The sequence below is a fragment of the Dermacentor andersoni genome, chromosome 1 (genome assembly GCF_023375885.2).
Source record: "Dermacentor andersoni chromosome 1, qqDerAnde1_hic_scaffold, whole genome shotgun sequence".
Classification (NCBI taxonomy): domain Eukaryota; kingdom Metazoa; phylum Arthropoda; class Arachnida; order Ixodida; family Ixodidae; genus Dermacentor; species Dermacentor andersoni.
Window position 1 is genome coordinate 332,963,991 of NC_092814.1, and position 19,117 is coordinate 332,983,107.

General features: G+C 46.8%; 1 protein-coding gene across 1 annotated transcript in view; it reads left to right on the forward strand.

Annotated features, from left to right (window-relative positions):
• LOC140219337 (uncharacterized) overlaps positions 1-19,117 on the forward strand; it is a 139,005-nt gene that overhangs the window by 100,321 nt on the left and 19,567 nt on the right. The window contains exons 8-9 of the mRNA XM_072289112.1: positions 8,408-8,597; positions 10,100-10,242. Coding sequence (XP_072145213.1) covers positions 8,408-8,597; positions 10,100-10,242 — 333 coding nt within the window. The remainder of the gene's footprint in view (positions 1-8,407; positions 8,598-10,099; positions 10,243-19,117) is intronic.

Below are 19,117 nucleotides of genomic sequence, written 5' to 3' on the forward strand. Positions count from 1 at the left end.
TTTACAAAGTTCTACGAAGTTATCACATTCTTTCAGTTGCAAAAGTCGTTCAATATGACCTCGGTACCTTTTTGTTCCGACGAATCAATTAGACATGATGCGCTAGCTTGATAACCCAATCCTCTCTAATGAATACCAATGTTACCAGGTTTGCCAAAACTAGGAACTTCAACTTAGCCAAAACGGATGTTATGATAAGCAGAGCGTTAATGTTTCATCCGTCGCTTTCTGGAACGCACTACCATTAAATATAAAAACATACAAAATTCACGAAATTAAGAAACAACTAAAAGAATATATTCTATGCTATGCTGATGGTTAGTTCATACTCATAAGCATTCATTCATTGCGCCTGAATTTAGCTTTCATTGTGACACCCTTACATTGCCGTTTGATGTGCTTGATATACATATGCATTCGAGTTCGCCAATTATGCTATTTACGTCGTGCCATTTATACTATTAATTTATATTAGTGTTAAGCGAAGTTATTCGACAGTGCTCTTTTATGTGATTCTTATTTATGCACATTTAATTCGTGAATTATGTCATTTATGTTTAAAAAACCTGTAATTGTTCCTTGTTCACAATTTGTTGCAACTACTATAATCTGAGCATCAATTGAAGTCATAGCGCTGGATTGACACGGACAAGAAAGACGACAGTACGTGCGACAGGACATGTCCGTGTCAGTTCAGCGCTATGGCTTCAATTGATGCAACTGACCAACTAGCCCAAAAATCTGCACTCTAATCTGGGTTTTATTTTGTTTAGTTTGGAAAGGAGGTCTCACTGCAGTCTTTGGCTTTGGGACCTCCTTCTGTGTAAGAACATACTGTAATCTTTCTAATAATCGCAATAAAACCCATTCTGAGTCTGACACTTATTTCGAGATTGACCCACATTACTCGGCATTTGACAGAATTACGGACAGAGAGGAATCCAGGAAGTGGGAGGGGAAGAGATCGTTCAAAAAAAGGCTTCACTTTTTTGAAAAAACGAAGAGGTGTATGTAGATCAGCAGTTCTTGAAAAGGCAAAAAGACAGGTAGAGCCTTTCTGATTTGTACAGTCGATACTCCTCGACTTAACCATATATATCGTTCGGCTGTGTAGTTCAGGTCCCGTAGCGCTTCTGACACTCCATACGTCTGGATAGTGAGTACGAGAGTCCTTTTCTTTCACAAGTTCCTTGGAAATTATGACATACGACAGGAACTGCCTTAAAGAGACTGTAGTGAGATTAGCGGTCGCAGGTAATTCAGCCCGTACACTCAAACACGATACTTTGCTCCACATGTAGAGCCTTAATTGACCTACTAAATCGCCAATTTGAGGTGCTAATGTTAGTGGGGTAGGCCAGAATGCAGCCGATGGGAAAGTATGCGTACAAGTCAGTGTGAGTCCGGTTCGGAAAGCTGCTGTTGTGGCACGGAAGAAGCTCTTCACTCCGAAAGTTAGGCTGGCCTCAGATTAATTGGTTTCCGCCACAACACTCTTTAACTAAAGCTTAGCTACTGGTGAAGGGCCCCTGAATGACCACAAGTGTAATCTTTACATAGACTTCATGCAGAAAAAAAAATCATCTTATGGTATGAATCTCAGTACATGATGTGGGGAAGATTGACTATTTACTATTTACATGATATTTTTGTTCAGTGGTTCTTTTTCCTTTTTTTTCAGAAGCACTGTTGATCACATCCATCTCGTGTACATGCTGCCTCACCAACATTTCGTCTCTTTCGTCGTGGGTGTATTCGCAGCTTACGTATTCGTGAACAAAAAGCTGTGGTCGACTACACGGGTGAGTCCTTTGGTCATGGGGTTAAATGTCCCCGATCCATAGAGTTTCTAATTTTTTTTTACACATTAATTACTCGTAAGACACAGAGAGAGAGAGTGAGAGAGAGAGAGTGAGAGAGAGAGAGAAAGAGAGAGAAAGATCCGGGAGGCTTGGTAACTTATTCATTGTAGAAAGCAGAAGAGAACATAGTATATTCTCTTGCTTCATGCATAGCCTCAGATATTTGCTTGTATAAATAGTGGCACATCATCTACGAGAATGCCATTCATCCGCATTGCGACAGTGCTGTAGAATACCCTAACTGATCACATATATCTGATGCGCGGGCAGCAAAAAAAAAAAAAAAAAAAAAAAAAAAAATAAAAAAAAATAAGTAAATAAATAAAAAATACGAATGCACGAAAAATGATTTTGCCACTCCTGAAATGATGTGCGTCAATTATAGAAACCATAGCTATAGGCATAAATTCATCATTCTTTGTGTGCATGTGTGTGTGCGTGTGTGTAAATTAAATACTAGTGATACAAGTACACGCACAACAGAGTGCACAAAATCCCAGTCCCGTAGTCCCAGTCCCGTCTTTATGAAGCGCAGCAGAGTTCTAGTTTAGTTTTCTGTGAGGGTGGTATAGACTAATATTCCCATATAGGTAGCGTTTTTAGGCGATACATTAAAGAAAAACGAAAAGACGGCTATGAGCGTAGCGTACAGGGCAGTTTTGTAGAGGAGTTGTTACCCGAGGCAGACATGCTTTGCTGGTAATAATGTGAGTTTCAGAGAACAAACATTCATTATTTCCCTTTCTTTGTTAGCACCCTGGGGGCAGTTGCTTAAATGGAAAATTCTGAGGGAGTCACATTCTAATGGAGCCCCATTAAAAAAAAAAAGAGATTGAAAATCGCCCGTAATCGGATTTAGTCATCATCACCTAATTTCAATGCTCAGTCCAGACAATATCGAAACCGAGCGTACCGCGACTAGAGAAGGCAGCCCCACTATTAAAACGCCCCGTGACGATGATCATGATGAAGTTAGAATGATCACATGTCGTGGCAAATACTGATGATGCACATCGCGGCAGATTGCTTGCCAGGCCAAACGTGCCGTGATAGAGAGAGAGAGAGAGAGATAGATAGATAGATAGATAGATAGATAGATAGATAGATAGATAGATAGATAGATAGATAGATAGATAGAGAGAGAGAGAGAGAGAGAGAGAGAGAGAGAGAGAACTTTATTTGCCAAACTTGTAATAACTTAGGGCGGGGCTACTATTGACTTTTGCGAAGCTCTGATGGCCTGGTCCACTAGTCACTTCTGGCAGTCAGCATCCGGGTTGAGCAGGGTGGTCTACCATTGTGGTACATCTGAATTGGCGCCTGTAATTCTTTTTATTATTATTATTTTATTGTGCCGCCTCTGGCTCGGGGTGGCATTTACGAAGGCCTACTCGTTCCGCATTGGAAGGGGGGATACGCCCATGTGCGACTCTTGCGCAACCACAGAAACGATTGACCACATCCTATTATCTGCACCCAATATAACGTCGAGTGCGAAGTTCTCCGGACAGCACTGAACCAGCTGGACTCTAGACCATTTTCCGTAAGGAAGATCCTTGGACCCTGGCCATTCGCGTCGATGGCACAGAAGGTCACGAAAGCGCTCTTGAAGTACCTCGAGTCAACAGGTCTTGGGAACCATGCGTAGACTCGGTGCGAACCTTCCGCTGTGCGCGGAACTTTGCTCTCTCTCTCTCTCTTCTTCATCCCAATACCCTCTTCCCCTAGTGCAGGGTAGCAAACCGGACGTGCGTCTGGTTAACCTCCCTGCCTTTCCTGTCTTCTATTTATCTCTCTCTCTCTCTCCCTCTCTCTATTGAGGGATTATCTGTACAAAAGCAAATGGTGTGTAGCAGGTCGCCTTTGTGTTCACAATGTGGACAATTAGGGGTAGGGTAGAGAGTGGGAAATTTGTGTACGAAAGAAGGAACCATCAGCCGGTTTGTGTACACTCCACCTAGCATGACGCCCTGTAAGTGCATGAGAGAGGGAAGGGGAAGAGGGAGTTTTCATATCTGCAACTACATTCAGTCTCAACCTTCGCCGCGTAGACGCCATCAGCATCACCACTGACTCACCAGTAGAAAGGCGAGGCATGACCTGCGCAGCAGCAAAACTTCCCCTACAGTGCAGGCGCCATTTTATGGTTCCGCCGCCTGGGATGCGCGGAGGGCCGCGCCAACTGCATGGTGTTTCAGGGGGCCAAGCTTTGCGTCACGTGACCGAACTCTCCTCTCGCACTGATGGGCGCACGTTCTGGCGCTCTGCGAACGTCTGCGTTGCGGACGGCGCCGACGACACGAAAATGATAAACTAGATAAGCGGATGCTTTAAAACGCCCTGCGTCTCTCGTCTTCCGTAAGCAGTCTGTCGTCCTATCGGCTTCAGGTAGCAATCGGGAAACGACTCTTGTCGCCAGAAGAAGTGCAGCAAGGGAATTCATTCACCTTCACGCTGCCTCTCCCTCCAACGCGAACTAAGCGGCGATAACATAGCGCACATGAAGCTATCAGCTCTCGGCGCACTGTTTCTCCATGGCAGATCACCTTCAAGATAGGGCCCCCGCGTCTCGCTTCAATGCGAACTAAACGGCAAGATTACAGGCATGCGTAGCTGCGCCATACGCAGGCACCAGAATACGAGGGTTTTCACGTGCCAAAACTACGATTTGATTACGAGGCATGCCGTAGTGGGGGGCTCCGAAAATTTGGACCACTTGGGGTTCTTTGACCTGCATCTTAATCTATGTGCACATGTGTTTTCGCATTTCGCCCCCATCGAAATGCGGCCGCCGTGGCTGGGATTCGATCCCTTGACGTCGCGTTCAGCAGCCCAAAACCAAAGCCACTATAAGCAACCACGGCTGCTCCGCCAGAGTATGGTTGATGACGGTTGATAATGGTTCGACGCGGATGCATGAGGCGCTGAAGAGCGATAACGGCTTATAATGATCGAAACGTCATCAGCGCACCTGGCGCTGCCACCTGCAGTAGTTTGCTTGCACCGCCGTCCGCAGCAGCTCGTGTCGCCGCAGCGTTGTCGTTTGTACTGCTCGGATCAAGTTTCATAACATTTACAATGACACCGGGATGCGTGCAAGCATGAGTAATGAAGTCAGTATAAGTGCTACAGAAAATTTGAAATTTGCAAAGCGTGAAGCAGTTTCTAATGGGAGTTGCGGTTCTTTATTTGGATAGGCCGCGCTGGCCCTGCTAGGCAGAGTAATGCTTGTTTGCAGTTTAATATATATATATATATATATATATATATATATATATATATATAAGCTACTACTTATTGGAAAGAGTCATATCGCTGAACTTTTTGTAACAGAGTCAGTGCAGCTAGCTTATACGGACTCTTAAATTTGGGAACTTCAGTCCAGCGCTGCATTGGGACTATCGAGAGACGCCGTTGTAAGGGAGTTGGGATCATTTTGGGTCGCCATTGGTTCTATATTCTCTCCTAGACCTGGCTGCACGTGCGTTGTTGGTTCCAGGCGGAATACGACCGTTGCGCCCAACAACTCTCGACCGTGCGCTGAACAACAGAACGCCACATGCATTAGGGGTTAGGCCGTCGGTATGGGGTAGTGGTGACCACGTCCAGGAGTTCTTGGTTACGCATCGGAGGATACAACGTCATCTCCATTTTAAATGCCGCAAATGTGGCCGAGAAACAAACGTTTATTCTGTCCCGTGGATGGGGAACGGGTATCGGGCAAATTCACAATGAAGGAGGGCGCGGGGGGGGGGGGGGGGCGGAGGGTGCTGAAGGAGTCAACAAAAGCTAGGGCCCATGGGCAATGAATCTGTTTCCTGGCGCGTTTTTGATAAAATACCGTTTCCGTTGAATGAGAAGGGATGAGGAGCAAGGAGAAAGTTGATATCAACAAGGGACTAAGGCAGGACCGCCCTTTCTCCCCACTGCTGTTTATGATGTACGTGGTGAGGATGAAAAGGGTGCTAGAGGAAAGTAATATCTGGTTTAATCACTCATGTAAATAGGTGGGTACAGTAGTAGACCACAAGCTTACAGGTTTGTTTTATGTGGACGACATTGTCCTGCTAGCTAACAAGCAAAGTGATATGCCACGTCTGGCTAATATCTGTGGACAGGAAGGTAAGGATGTAGGTGTAAAATTTAGCGTTAAAAAGTAAGGTTATACGGTAAAATGAAAACAGTGAACAGACAGTGGCAATACAGGGCCAGGAAATACCTCGGGTAAAAGAATATGAGTACAATGGTATATGGATAAACAAAGGCGATCCATATATTAAATTATGGGGTCTTACGGGCCAAAACCACATACTGATTGTGAGGCATGCCGTAGTGGAGGATTCCAGAAATTTCGGCTACCTGGGGTTCTTTAACGTGCACCTAAATCTAAGTGCACAGGTTTCCGTATTTCGTCTCCATCGAAATGCGGCCGCCGTGGCCGGGTTTCGATCCCGCGACCTCGTGCTCAGCAGCCCAACACCATAGCCACTGAGCAACCACGTTGGGAGCGATCCATATATGGAAACACAGGATAAAAGAATAACAGCAAAGGGGAAAAGAAATGCGGCTATAATGAAGCACATAGAGGTATGCGGATACAATAGATACGAGGTGCTCCGGGGCATGTGGAAAGACGTAAAGGTTCCAGGACTTACATTTAGAAATGCGGTTGTTTGCTTGAAATCAAGGGTACCAGGAGTACTTGATGGCAAGCAAAGGTGAGTGGGACACCTCGCATTGGGCGCTCACGGGAAGAATACGGAGCTGTGCAGGGTGATATGGGCAGGAGAAGCTTTGAAGTGAGAGAAGATCACAGTAAAATGGATTATGAAGAGCAGCTGAGGAATATGGAGGAAAGTAAACGGGCTGGGAGAGTTTTCAGGTATTTGTACAAGAAAAAACATTGATTCACAGTGGATGAAACGAACTAGGAAACTTACCAGCAAGTATGCGACTGTATGGCGAGCAACATGGCAACGAAGAACATCAAGCGGAAAGTCAGAGAGACTGAGATAATCTCATGGGTGGCGGCAATGGAAACGAACCTGCTGTAAGTAACTAATTAAGAGGAAAAAATTAAAAAAAGACGAGAAACAATTTATGATAACTCAAAGGGAAGCTTATTACTTTTAGAAGCGGATGAGGATGCCTTAGAACACGCGCCTATAAAGCGAGATATAAGAAGGAAGAAGAAGCTTGTCCTTGCTGCGGTAAACCTAGGGAAACGATGGAGCATGTTTTATTAGAATGTGAAGACGTCTGTCCAGCCGTCGATTTAGGCACTCCTGGCCTCCCTGAAACCTTTAGGTTCAGCGAGAGCAGTGGAAAAGTAAACATGTCCGCAATAGAGTTTAGTAAGAGGCGATTGGAAGATTGGTGGAATAAGAGTAGGAAAACGACAAACAACGGAGGCGTGAAAAATCAAAGTTCACAATAACGGTTCAGCAAGTTTGGTGTTGGAAATTCCTCGCGGTTTTCTTTCTTTCGTTTTTTTTTCTTTTTTAGCATAGGTAGAATATTAGGGCACATAATAACAAGAGCTTGGTGGCGCAACCCACCGCCCCATGCCAAAGGGGACGCTCCATCCATCCATCCATCCATCCATCCATCCATCCATCCATCCATCCATCCATCCATCCATCCATCCATCCATCCATCCATCCGTCCATCCGTCCGTCCGTCCGTCCGTCCGTCCGTCCGTCCGTCCATCCATCCATCCATCCATCCATCCATCCATCCATCCATCCATCCATCCATCCATCCATCCATCCATCCATCCATCCATCCATCCATCCATCCATCCATAATAATGCTATTATCATTCTTAGCCTACTTCGCCTACTACAGATAGTGAATAAAGGTGTCTTTAACAATACGGTTTGTCTCTACAGTGTTTCAATGCTATTCGCATTAACGTCGACAGCGATCGTGAGATGGACTATGTTGGAATTTTTTATAGTAGATATGTAGCTTTTTTACGACGTTCTTATCAAATGCTGTCATAGAAACGAATAGACATTCCTATTGGATCGCGATATTCGGAAGCATTTCCCCCCAAAATAATCACTTTCTATTCAGCTCGAAGAACACGCCTTTAGAGCTTCCTAGATAAATGCTGTAAATATGGTTAGAATCTTTTTTCCTGCCGTCTACTTATGTAATCTGGAGATGTGAGTTCAAGTATCTAGCCACTGAATTCTGCACGATCAACCATGATACTTTCCCGTTTTACGTGATTGCAAAAGTTCCTCGCGCCAATTTCCGAGTCAGGCATATTTTGGCTTCACATGGAAAGCGAGGGAAGCTGCGTACAGTAAATTACAGTAAATTTATTGCGAAGGCCAGTGACGCCTCATTTAGGCTCACTCGGCATAATAAAGAAGTGCACCCACCGCGAAGAGTCCGTCCGCGCACATATAGCCCGCATCACTCCGCGAAGCATCCGTTCACTACTGAAGCAAACATGTGTAAGCAAATCTATTACTGCGGCTTCCGATTGTCGATAACTAATTGCTACTCCTGACTTCTAATCTCCACTCGTGCAGGTGCGTGTCGCAGTGCTGTGGGTCGTGGCTATCGCAGTTACAACACTGGTGTGCTTGTTTCCCTTCGTGTGGAATTCGGCTGCGATTCCTTACGACCCTGCGCTAGCGGCCGTGTACGCCTCTCTGTATCCCCTGCTCTGGAGCGTCTCGGTCACCTGGATGCTACACTCTTGCATCACGGGGACGGGAGGTATGACGCGCGCATTATTGCGCAATTTGAATTCTCACAGTAATGGTGAAGCAGCACAAGAACCTCGGAATGGGCTAGTTAGCTCGTTATGAACGAACGGTCTCAGCGCAAAGAACTCGAGTACACAAGGCCTTCCGCACCAAGACATAACCAGCGCATCAAAACCAAAAGATGATCAAAAGAGAATTCGTTGTAAGTCAGCTCTGGTTCGGCCTTCGTGTGTGAATACTTGTGTGGTCGTCTTGCCTGAGCTGCGAATCTTCGTTCATGAAGGGAGAATCTCTGCTCTGAGGCCGCCCACTAAATTGATCACGCAAACATGAGCGGGAGAGCTGGGCAGACGACTAGGCAGGCTTCGAGCAGTTTCTCGAAAAGTGAAGGGCTAGCGACTTTCACTCTGTCAATAAGATAACATATCGACCGTAGTGCAATATTATACTTCGATTAGAACATATTTAAGCTTTTTTGCTTCCTTTGCATAGCCAATGAGTTAAACACTCCTTGATTATTTCTACCATGTTATTATGAACATTATTACTTCTACCACTGAAGAGATTTATTAAAGCAAACCAGCATTCACTTAAGGCAAGGACAAAATAAGGAAATTGAAAACATTTGAAGACGTTGCCAATCGACGTGTTTCATTAAGTTGTAGTGAAAGTGAACGAAGAGAGAAAACACGTCGCCTAACAAACCGCGCTCTCATGTGCCTGTCGCGCACCATTTCGTGTCATTTGATCTACGCGATGGCTCCATTGCTCTAAGTTACTGTGCGCTTCATGTACAGGGTGTCCCAACAATCATGCAGCAAAATTTAAAAATATGCAGATGCCACGTAACTGGACAGAACCAAGGTAATGTTGTTTGCCGTCGCTTGGAGAAACACAGATTATATTTTGCATTCCGCATAACGACATAATTACACTTCATTAATAATTAAACTTCTCTCAAATATTATAATTACATAGACAGTGTCAATCAGAAAATTGTAGGGCAACATGGGAAACTCCCGATGCAGTTCGGAGAGTCTCGCCTCCCAAGACCGGGCCTGGCGACCCTCGACCAGGCCCGGCGAGCCGCGATCGCCAGTGGAGCCCTGTCAGAGGGAACCACCCAGGAATAAACCGCGCAACAGTTTCTGCAATAATAAAGTTCCTCCTCCTCCTCCCGATGCAGCTCTCTGTTGCTCAAAACGTGGTACGGAAAAGTATTATTGAGCCTGACAGAAGCCCGCGAACACACGCAAAATGCCTCAAGCGGCCAGTCTCGCGTAAATTTTGCGGGCATTCGCGGGCTTCTTTCACGCTCGGAAAAACTGTTTTCCGTAGCTGGTATTGAGCAACAGAAAGCTGCATCGGTAGTTTCCCATGTTGCTCTACAATTTTCTTATTGACACTGCCTTTATATGCAATTTTTCTTTTTCTCTTACGCCGCAAGGAGCATCAATTTGTGCTAGATAATCATGCAGCGCTGCGTTCTCCTACTGCGCTTCGCATGGCCAGATCTCGTGAATCGGTTCCTGAGCATGGGAGTCTTCATGCCATTGGGCAAGCTGAGCTTCTCCCTCTACCTCGTCCACCCGTATGTGCTGTACACCAAGCTGATCACCACGAGGCAGTTCAGAGCCCTGGACCAGTGGACAATGGTGAGACATGCGCACATAAAACGAGCTCCGTACGGAGATTGATTCCATCACTAGTGCGGCAATTTTACTCGCATCCGATAGCGGGAGAATACACACAATACTAATTCCACACTTATTTCAATTTCCCGCTTAAATGGATTGTGAAGGTCTAGACAAATTCATAAGCAAGTTCCAGGTCCTTTATTTGTTATTCAATTCATCAATATCGGGAAAATCGAGCGTTAGATATTCGGCGGCAGTCTGCCATCATGTACTGCACTGAGTTCACGAAGCTCGAAAGGCATGAAACTATTTAAAAGTATTTAATGGTTAGAGATGAGTGGGTGATTAGACGCAGTAGCTTTGCACGTAGGGAAAATCTACGAGGCGCTCAGCTATGCATTTAGCGGGTAGGTAACATTTGCTCGCCTCTGATTCTCCCACAGCATGCAGCTGGTTGAACAGCAGGTTGCCATTAACCCTAAAGAGAAAAGTGTATAACAGTGGTGTCTTACCAGTACTTACGTACGGGGCAGAAACCTGGAGGCTTACGAAAAGGGTTCTACTTAAATTGAGGACGACGCAATGAGCTATGGAAAGAAGAATGCTGGGTGTAAAGTTAAGGGATAAGAAAAGAGCAGATTGGGTGAGGGAACAAACGCGAGTTAATGACATCTTAGTTGAAATGAAGAAAAAGAAATGGGCATGGGCAGGACATGTAATGAGGAGGGAAGATAACCGATGGTCATTAAGGGTTACGGACTGGATTCCAAGGGAAGGGAAGCGTAGCAGGGGGCGGCAGAAAGTTAGGTGGGCGGATGAGATTAAGAAGTTTGCAGGGACAACATGGCCGCAATTAGTACATGACCGGGGTAGTTGGAGAAGTATGGTAGAGGCCTTTGCCCTGCAGTGAGCATAACCAGGCTGATGGTGATTATGATGATGATTCTCCCACTCTCTTCAGCCGCACTTGAAATAAATTCATGGTGTCCTTTTGTGCAGCCTGTTACGTCTCAACACCGTAAAGGCGTTAGTTGGACATTTACCAAGAGTCAAACCAGCACCCAACCACCAGCGCCTATCCAGAGGTCAACGCAGAGTGGACACCAACTCTTGACGGGTCCCACAAAAGGCCCTCACCCCACCATTTACCTGGCAGCCTGAGCGAAAGATAAAAAAGGAGGGGAACAACGTCGACGACCTGCGAGTCGCAGGTTCCTTTCTTGCCACATCTTCCAAACCACTCGTTTCGGAGGCGGACTTATTGCGGGTTTCCGAGCATGGGCGTTGTATCGCCACGAAGTCGAGCAGTGTGATATGCTGCGGGACAGTCTTCAGATTCCCTAGCCGAGTCGCCTAAAAGCGGAGACTTTTCGAGAATGAGGACAGAGGGTCCTGATGAGAACTTGGACATTTAACTTGCTCCTGCATGAAGTGGGCTTCCGTACTGGAGCTGTGTAACTAATCCAATAAACCCTTTCCTTCATTTTTCTACAACCTGACGTAGCATTCGATGGGCTTGGGGGATTCGTTGCCCTAATGCCACCCTAAGCCGCAACAAACTGGTGGCAGCGGTGTAACACCTCCGTCGCCAAGAGATTGGACCTGAGGTTGAGCAGATGTCAGGTTGCCGAAGCGTCGATGTTTGGTCGCGGCCTCGGGTTCGTTCTAGTTGTGATGGCTGATGTCACACGGCAGGTCGAGGGCCCCGCACTCGTTTCGTTGTATTCACCTCCCTGGGAATACACAGGTATGCGCACACGTACTCGTCGGCGTGCCCGAGAGACACGCCTTCCGGACGCTATGGTCCCCGTATCGCTTTACAAAATTTTACCCCTCTCTCTGTCTTTCTCCTTTCTACTCGTTGTCAGCTCTCGACAAGGCAGGGATAGGTTGCCTAAGTCAATAACATCATTAGCGATACGTACAAAGCACGTTCCCAAAAGAACTCTGAGCTCGTGTCCCCGGCCCAGCTCGTCTGCATTCTTATTCCGGCCAATCAGACCACCTCATCCGTCTTCCGCTTCTTTCCGATATTTGCTTCAGCCATGCAAGAGGGCCATGGTCGCTCTCGACCGTGAATTTAGCGCCTTGAATATGGCATCCTAGCTTTTCTATTGCCTATTCAATGCAAAAACATTCTTTCTCCGAGGTGGTAAGAGCCTCTTCTCGCGGTGTCAGTTTTTGACTGAGGTATAGCACAGGATGCGCTTCACAGCTTTCGTTAATTTGGACAAGGACGACACCTTGACCACGGTTGCTGACGTCACACCAGAGAAAGCATTCTCTGCAGAAGACTGGCGAGACAAGTGAGGCCTGAAGACAACGTTTTCTTCTCGAGCAATCGAGATTTTCCGAATAAGCTCCGCTAATCTTGAACTCTCGTGCGACTCACACACTAACATTGTCTTACTCTTGTCCACAAAGGACCTGCACTAATGAAAGAACCAAAATATGTTACGTAACTTACGCACCTGAAATTACACAAACATTCGAGCCTAATTCTAATTTATACCTACACACGCTCTAAACGATGCTCAACCGCTGTCGTCTTGTGAATACCCGGGCGAGGCAAGTGCTAACGCGTTGCTTCTATGTGTCCGAGCGAGACACACCTTAAGGGGACTGTACTAACGTTTTTTTAAATTGTGCGTTTAAACAGCGCCTCCGCTAAAATACGCGTCTTTCTTTTAAAAAAAATTATCGCGACCACTTTCGGAAAGCGAACCGATACTTAAGCGCGCCACTAATTGTTTCAAACAACTAACCGAGACTTGGCTATGCAAGCGTAACTAAAGAAATGAAGCCTATCTGCTCGAAAAAGAGAACGACATATCGAAAAAAAAAATCACAAATTTATGCGCGCGACAACCGTCTCAAACCTTCCTCGAGGCGGGCGCTGTCTGAAACCTCCTGTCAAGCTTTTCAATCCGGGAATACAAAAGGCACGTATGTGATTCCCCTCGCTGCAGAGGCCCGATACCTTTCGTACTGTCCACCTGCATTTTTGGTGTTGCTCTCAAAATGCACTGCTTGGTATGACCATGTCGCGTCACCTGATCGCCTCGTTCTCCCGTGTCATACAGGCTGTACCTCGAGAACTAAACGAGGGGGAACATGATTGCCCCCTGGCTTTTGTCCTCCTCTGTGCTGAACGTTGCATTTTGACGACTCGGACGCGCTCTGACTCAAAACCTTCCAACCGGCAAACGCGCCTTTCTAAATCTTTCTCTGCGCTCCCCACAGGGTTTAGTGGCTTTAGATTTAATTGGCACGTTCCCTGCAGCATTTCTCAATTTGCGGCGCTTCTTTCTCTTGGCACTGTTTCTGGTTCTCAGTTCCGAGCGCCTTTCTTTCCTTTTCATTGGTGGCTCCTCGGCCTGACCAACTTCTTGAATTTCTCTCGGGGAAATCAGGAAGATTTCCTCCTCCGGCTTATATATATCCCCTGAGCTAGCTGTTTCATCCTCTTGCTTCGCACTGAGTTCTTCATCGTAATTAAGCGCTTGGCTCACTTCCTGAATTTCGGGAGGGAAAATCGGAAAGATTTCCTCCTCCGGCTGAACTACGTGTCCCGAGCTAGCTACTTCAACCACCTCTGCACCTTGTTCCGCGTCGCAGCTCGTGCCTGCTCCTCATTCGGAATTTCTGTCGAGGAAATCGGAAGGATTTCTTCCTCCGGCTTAGCTACGCCTCCCCAGCTCGTGGTTTGATCCTATTTTTTGCACTGGGTTCCGCGTCGTAACACAGCACCAGACTTTCTTGAATTTCGGTCGAGGAAATCGGTTCTCCCAAAATTCCTCTGCAGAGCGCTTCTATTTTGCGAGGAAACTTGCCTTCACTAAACTGCTCATGCCTGCCTCGGCTGCGGTCAGTCGCGCTATGACCTGCGGGACTTCTCCTGGCATCAACTCAAACAACCGCTCTCGCCATGTGTTGTGGTGAAATGACGGCCTCTCACAAAATCGTTCCAACTTAATCAGGTATAGAACCGATGTCTTCGCTTGTTTCGTACGGCTGAAGAAAACTCGTCATTTCCAGGCTTTGCGTTTGTGGCGGCGTCGTATCCGCCCTGCGTGTTAATCTTACTGTCTCTTGTCTTATTTTCGTGAGCTCAATTTCAAGCTGCCTCTTCTATTCTTTGTCCTCGGCTTCTTCTCTACCGCTCTTTCTCTCCTCTCGCGCTTCTTTTCTTCCGCTCTTTCTATCCTCTCGCGTTCCTTCTCTGCCCCCCTTTCTTTTCTCACGCGCTCCTTTTCTTCCTTTTCGCGACATATCTCTTCCCAAGCCTCTGTGAGCTCGTCTTCATTGAAACCCACTTAGTCAATCGCCGTACGAATTTCGGGCTTCCACACCCTATGGTTAATCTCCATACCGTGCTCTGTTGCTAAGAGCAACAGCTCTTCTTTCTTTTTGATAGCTGACTCTTCATGCTTTTTCAGAGCTGACTACAGCTTTCCCTGTATTGCTCGTACACCTGGTGACGATGAATTACAGCTCATTGCCTGATAGAACTCTGACCTTATCGTCCGGCCAAATGTAGTCGCTCAAGCACTCACCCAACGTTGAGCTTGCGAAGCGCGTGTCTCCCGGAGCCGCATTCCCAGGTCCGCCGATCGCAGATGGTGGAACTGCCTCCTGCTGCTCTTCTTTCCGGTTTCCTAAAGTCGTACAAGACTCCACGCCGTTACTGCGACGGTGGTGTCTCTCTGAGCCACGAAGAGGAGGTCTGCTGAACCCGGATCCGTATAGAACTCGCTTTTCCTTCCGTAGTTTCCCTCGATCTTGCGAAGTTCGTGTCTCCCGGAGCCACGTACAGAGGTCCGCCGATCCGAGATCAAGAGGACTTCCTTCTTGATCTCACCGCTGCCGACCATCGATTGTTACATCAGGTTGTAGAAAATGAAGGAGAAAGGTTTATTGGCTTAGTTACACGGCTCCAGTGCGGAAGCCCCCTTCATGCAGGGGAAGTTATACGTCCAAGATCTTATCAAGACCCTCTGTCCTCACTCTCGAAAAGTCTCCGCTTTTAATCCTCTCGTCTTCCCTAGGCGAGTAGACTAGGGAATCTGAAGACTGTCCCCCAGCAAATCACACTCCTCGACTTCGTGACCATACCACGTCCATGCTCGCAACAACCACAGTAACTCTGCCTCCGAAGAGACTGGTTTGGAATTTGTGGCAAGAAAGCAACCTACGACTCTCAAATCATCGAAGTTGTTCCCCTCCTCTGCATTCTTCGCTCAGGCAGCCAGGTAAAGGGTGGGGTGAGGGACTTCTGTGGGACCGGTCATGAGTGGGTGTCCACGCTGCGTTGACGTCTGGATGGGCGATGAGGGATTGGTGGTGGTTTGACTCGTGGCAGACGTCCAGTTAACGCCTTTGTGGTGTTGAGACGTAAAATGCCTTACTTCAGCTATCAGGAGAATCACTAAAAGCGAAAAAAGCAAATCTGGGGCGCTATAATGTAAAATTATTCCAAACTTTTCTATCCCATTTCTGCAATCGGCCATCCGCAATTGGTCAAAACTTTTTTGGACCACCCCCACTTCACCTGTCTATCACGCGATGTCACGAAAACCTCCATAGCTCCCTATCTGCCATGATGTGTGGACGCTGATTAGACGTGATTTGACCGAACAAAATAAAAATAATTATTTCTGATTCGACGCCTTTTCGCCATTAGCACTCGGCTATTGTTAAAAAGTAGGGCTGCATCCACTCCACCTGCCTATCACGCGACGTCACAAAACCGCAAGAACTCACTGCATCAAAGTGACGTGTACGCGTTAAAGGTGCATTAATGTGCCGAACAAAACTGAATTTTCTTCTGAACAGCCGCAGGTTGCCCCGTTCCGAAAGGAATAAAAGATGGCTGCCGCCGATCGCTCAGGCCCTGGCTACTCGCACCTGCCTGAGAGTATGGGTTTATTTAGGTACAATAAATATTGTTGCATGGCCGTGTAACGTTTTCAAACACTTTCAGCACGTTTACGACCTCGCACTGCCAACTCTTCGTTGCTGAGGGTACGTTTTAGCGTCTTCCGTTGCATGCCGCCGCGAGTTTCGACCAGCCACCTCAAGCTAAGTAAGGGAAGGCGGACCAATCGCAGACACCGGCACCACCCTGTTCACCCGGTTATCGATTTTCAGTGCAGTAGCTTGGACCCATCGAATCCCTCTCCACTTGAGCGGGCTCCTCGCCTCTTGTTAGCCAATTAGATAAGACAAGCTGCTCAGTGTAGGCAATGCTATTCGTTTTTCAAGCAAACAAAAGTGACCTCCTATGAACGAGGAGAGCGTTTGATTGGTCTGTTCAGACAACCCTGCGGATGACCGCCCGGTGCTTGCGTCGGCGGTTATGCAAATTTGACTTCGGGAGATTGGAATAAAATCCAAGCGCCCGTGAACCGCGGGTTTCAGCGGTCTTCAAGAGCTGCGCCTTGCTCCACATTTCCATGTTTTCGTGGCACGCTTGAGCTGCGGGTTTGATCGGTGTATTCAGTTGGTGCTCCGTTTTCGTGCTTGTAAACCTTACAAAAATAAAGGCACTGTGTATGGAACGGTGAATACAACCTTCAGTATTCACATGTCTGTCTCTTTTAGCTCTATAAAGGCGACAACTTAAAGGTCTTGCTTAGTACACGCACACACAATTAGCCACATGAAAGCAAATTAATTGGTTGGTTCCTATTTCCGTAATCAGGGCTTGAGGCACGTGCACGTCTGCCAACTGCTCTTGTTTTCGAATACCGCAAGGTGTTCGGGTGCCATCTCGGCCACCCTGATGCAAGAGGCCTATGGACAGCTTTCACAGAAGCTCGCATCCCTTTTCGCCTCTAGGCGTTCGAGTTTCATCGCGTCTGATTAGGCCCATATGTGGTCACCATCGGCGGAAAAATGAGGCAAGAAGAAGACAGCACGTGGGCACAATTTGGCTCCAAGGAATGAAATTCGAAAAGCACAGATGGAAACAAGCGGCAATTCTGAGGCACCTACGGACATGGCCTATTCGAGCGACGCCGAGATTTACTTTATGGAAGTATGCGTCACTTGTGACGACTAGTACCGCGCATTTCCTATTGCTAGCAGGTACAGCGGGGCGTGGCACTTGCGGAGACGACGGACGCTTGCGCGTATGCACGAGTAAGAGAGGGTGCGAGAGAGGATATGGGGGGACTTTTGCTCCTTGAATGTACGACTCTGCCTAGGCATTACGGAGGAGTTTCTTAGTGCGCGTTGTATGCGCTTGTCCCTAGGCGTGCCGGGAGAAGTCGCGGGGCGCGGTAGTGCTGAACTTAGCATCGCAAGTTGGCGGCTCAACGCAATTATATTTATTCAATCCTGTTTTTACTAATTAAAACAACGTGTGATTATTTCGCATTATTCGCGGCGCCTCCAGGACACCCAAGCGGCGACGGGGACATCAAAGCTAGAACCCGGACTCGTCCGTGGGTTGGGGCTCGCAGAGGCCCGCGCGTGCCAGGGTATTATAAGATCGGCTGACCGCGATAGCGGACAGCCAATTTTTTATGTGAACACCCCCTGGCACGCTTCGGTCTCCGCGGCCCCAACCCACGGGCCGCCCTGCTTCCAGCTCTGATCCCGCCGCTGCCGATTGGGTGTCCCAGAGATTGCGCCGCCTGCTTGAATATAACCTCAGGTGCTCTCCTGAGACCGCCGTTTGCCGGTTACATGTGCCATCCTGGAGCAGTGCTTCTAAATAGTGCAATCTATCGTCGTGACTAAAAAAGCGACCCGCGACTTATACAACACTAGTCAGAAGCTTGCCCCTCCAGACAGGGGCGTAGCCAGAAATATCGTTCGAGGGGGGGGGGGGGGAGGAGGGGCCTCACGTTGCAGCTCGGCCTCCTCCTTAAGAGGAAGCTTTAGCTCGGGTGCTCATATTTAAATGCATGTAGAAGGGGAATTAGTTTTCCCCCGACACCACTGCACCAAATTCGACTAGGTTTGTTGCATTTAAAAGAAAAATTTAAATTATAGTGACATGCATGGTTTCGAATTTTTTATTTAGGTGGTCAATTCTTTATTAAAAATTGGCCAAAATCGCAAATTTTCAAAAGAGACGAAGCTATCAAGTTCAAAACTCTCTAACTCAACAATGAAAAATGATATCACTATTATGCGAATTGCATCGAATAGTACATCTACAGCGGACAAAATAGATATGTTACACATGAATCTAAAAAAAATTTGTGTTATGGAAATACGGCTTTTGCAGAACCCTTGTACACAACGTAGCTAATGCACGTAAGATACAAATTGACATTGCAAATCTGTCCGCTTTGATTGTTATAATAGATGCCGTTTACAGAACCGCGATATCTGTTCTTGATGCATAGCTATTAGTTTGTGAACGTCGTGCCTCTATTTTTTCGAACTTTTGAATTTAGCAAAATATTTTAAACAAAATTCAGGCCCTAAATCGAAATTCCGCTTCCAACAGACACTAGAATTTAACTTTTCTCTCAACTGCAACAAATTTCATTAAAAGCGATCCAGGGATTATCTCAAAAAAGCGTTTCTGCGTTTTACATGTATTTGAATAGGCCGCGTCGGAGTTGGGACTGAGCTAAAGCTTCCTCTTAAACAATTTGTCGAGGGATGAAATACATCAATAACAACTGCATTGCCATTGCCAAAGATGCTGCAAACGAATTCTTGAACGCTACGCACTGTCGAAACAAGTAAAATATGTAGTTTTTGATAAAAGCATATACTGGTATGTGCCAAAAATTGTGCCCAAGATAACTGATATCAATGCTTCCATGCTTTTGTCTATTTAATAAGTAAAGAAAATATGACACGAACTTTATATCAGTTCGAAACCTGGAAAGCAGTGTATGCCACTGATATGAAAAATGAAAAGTTCATC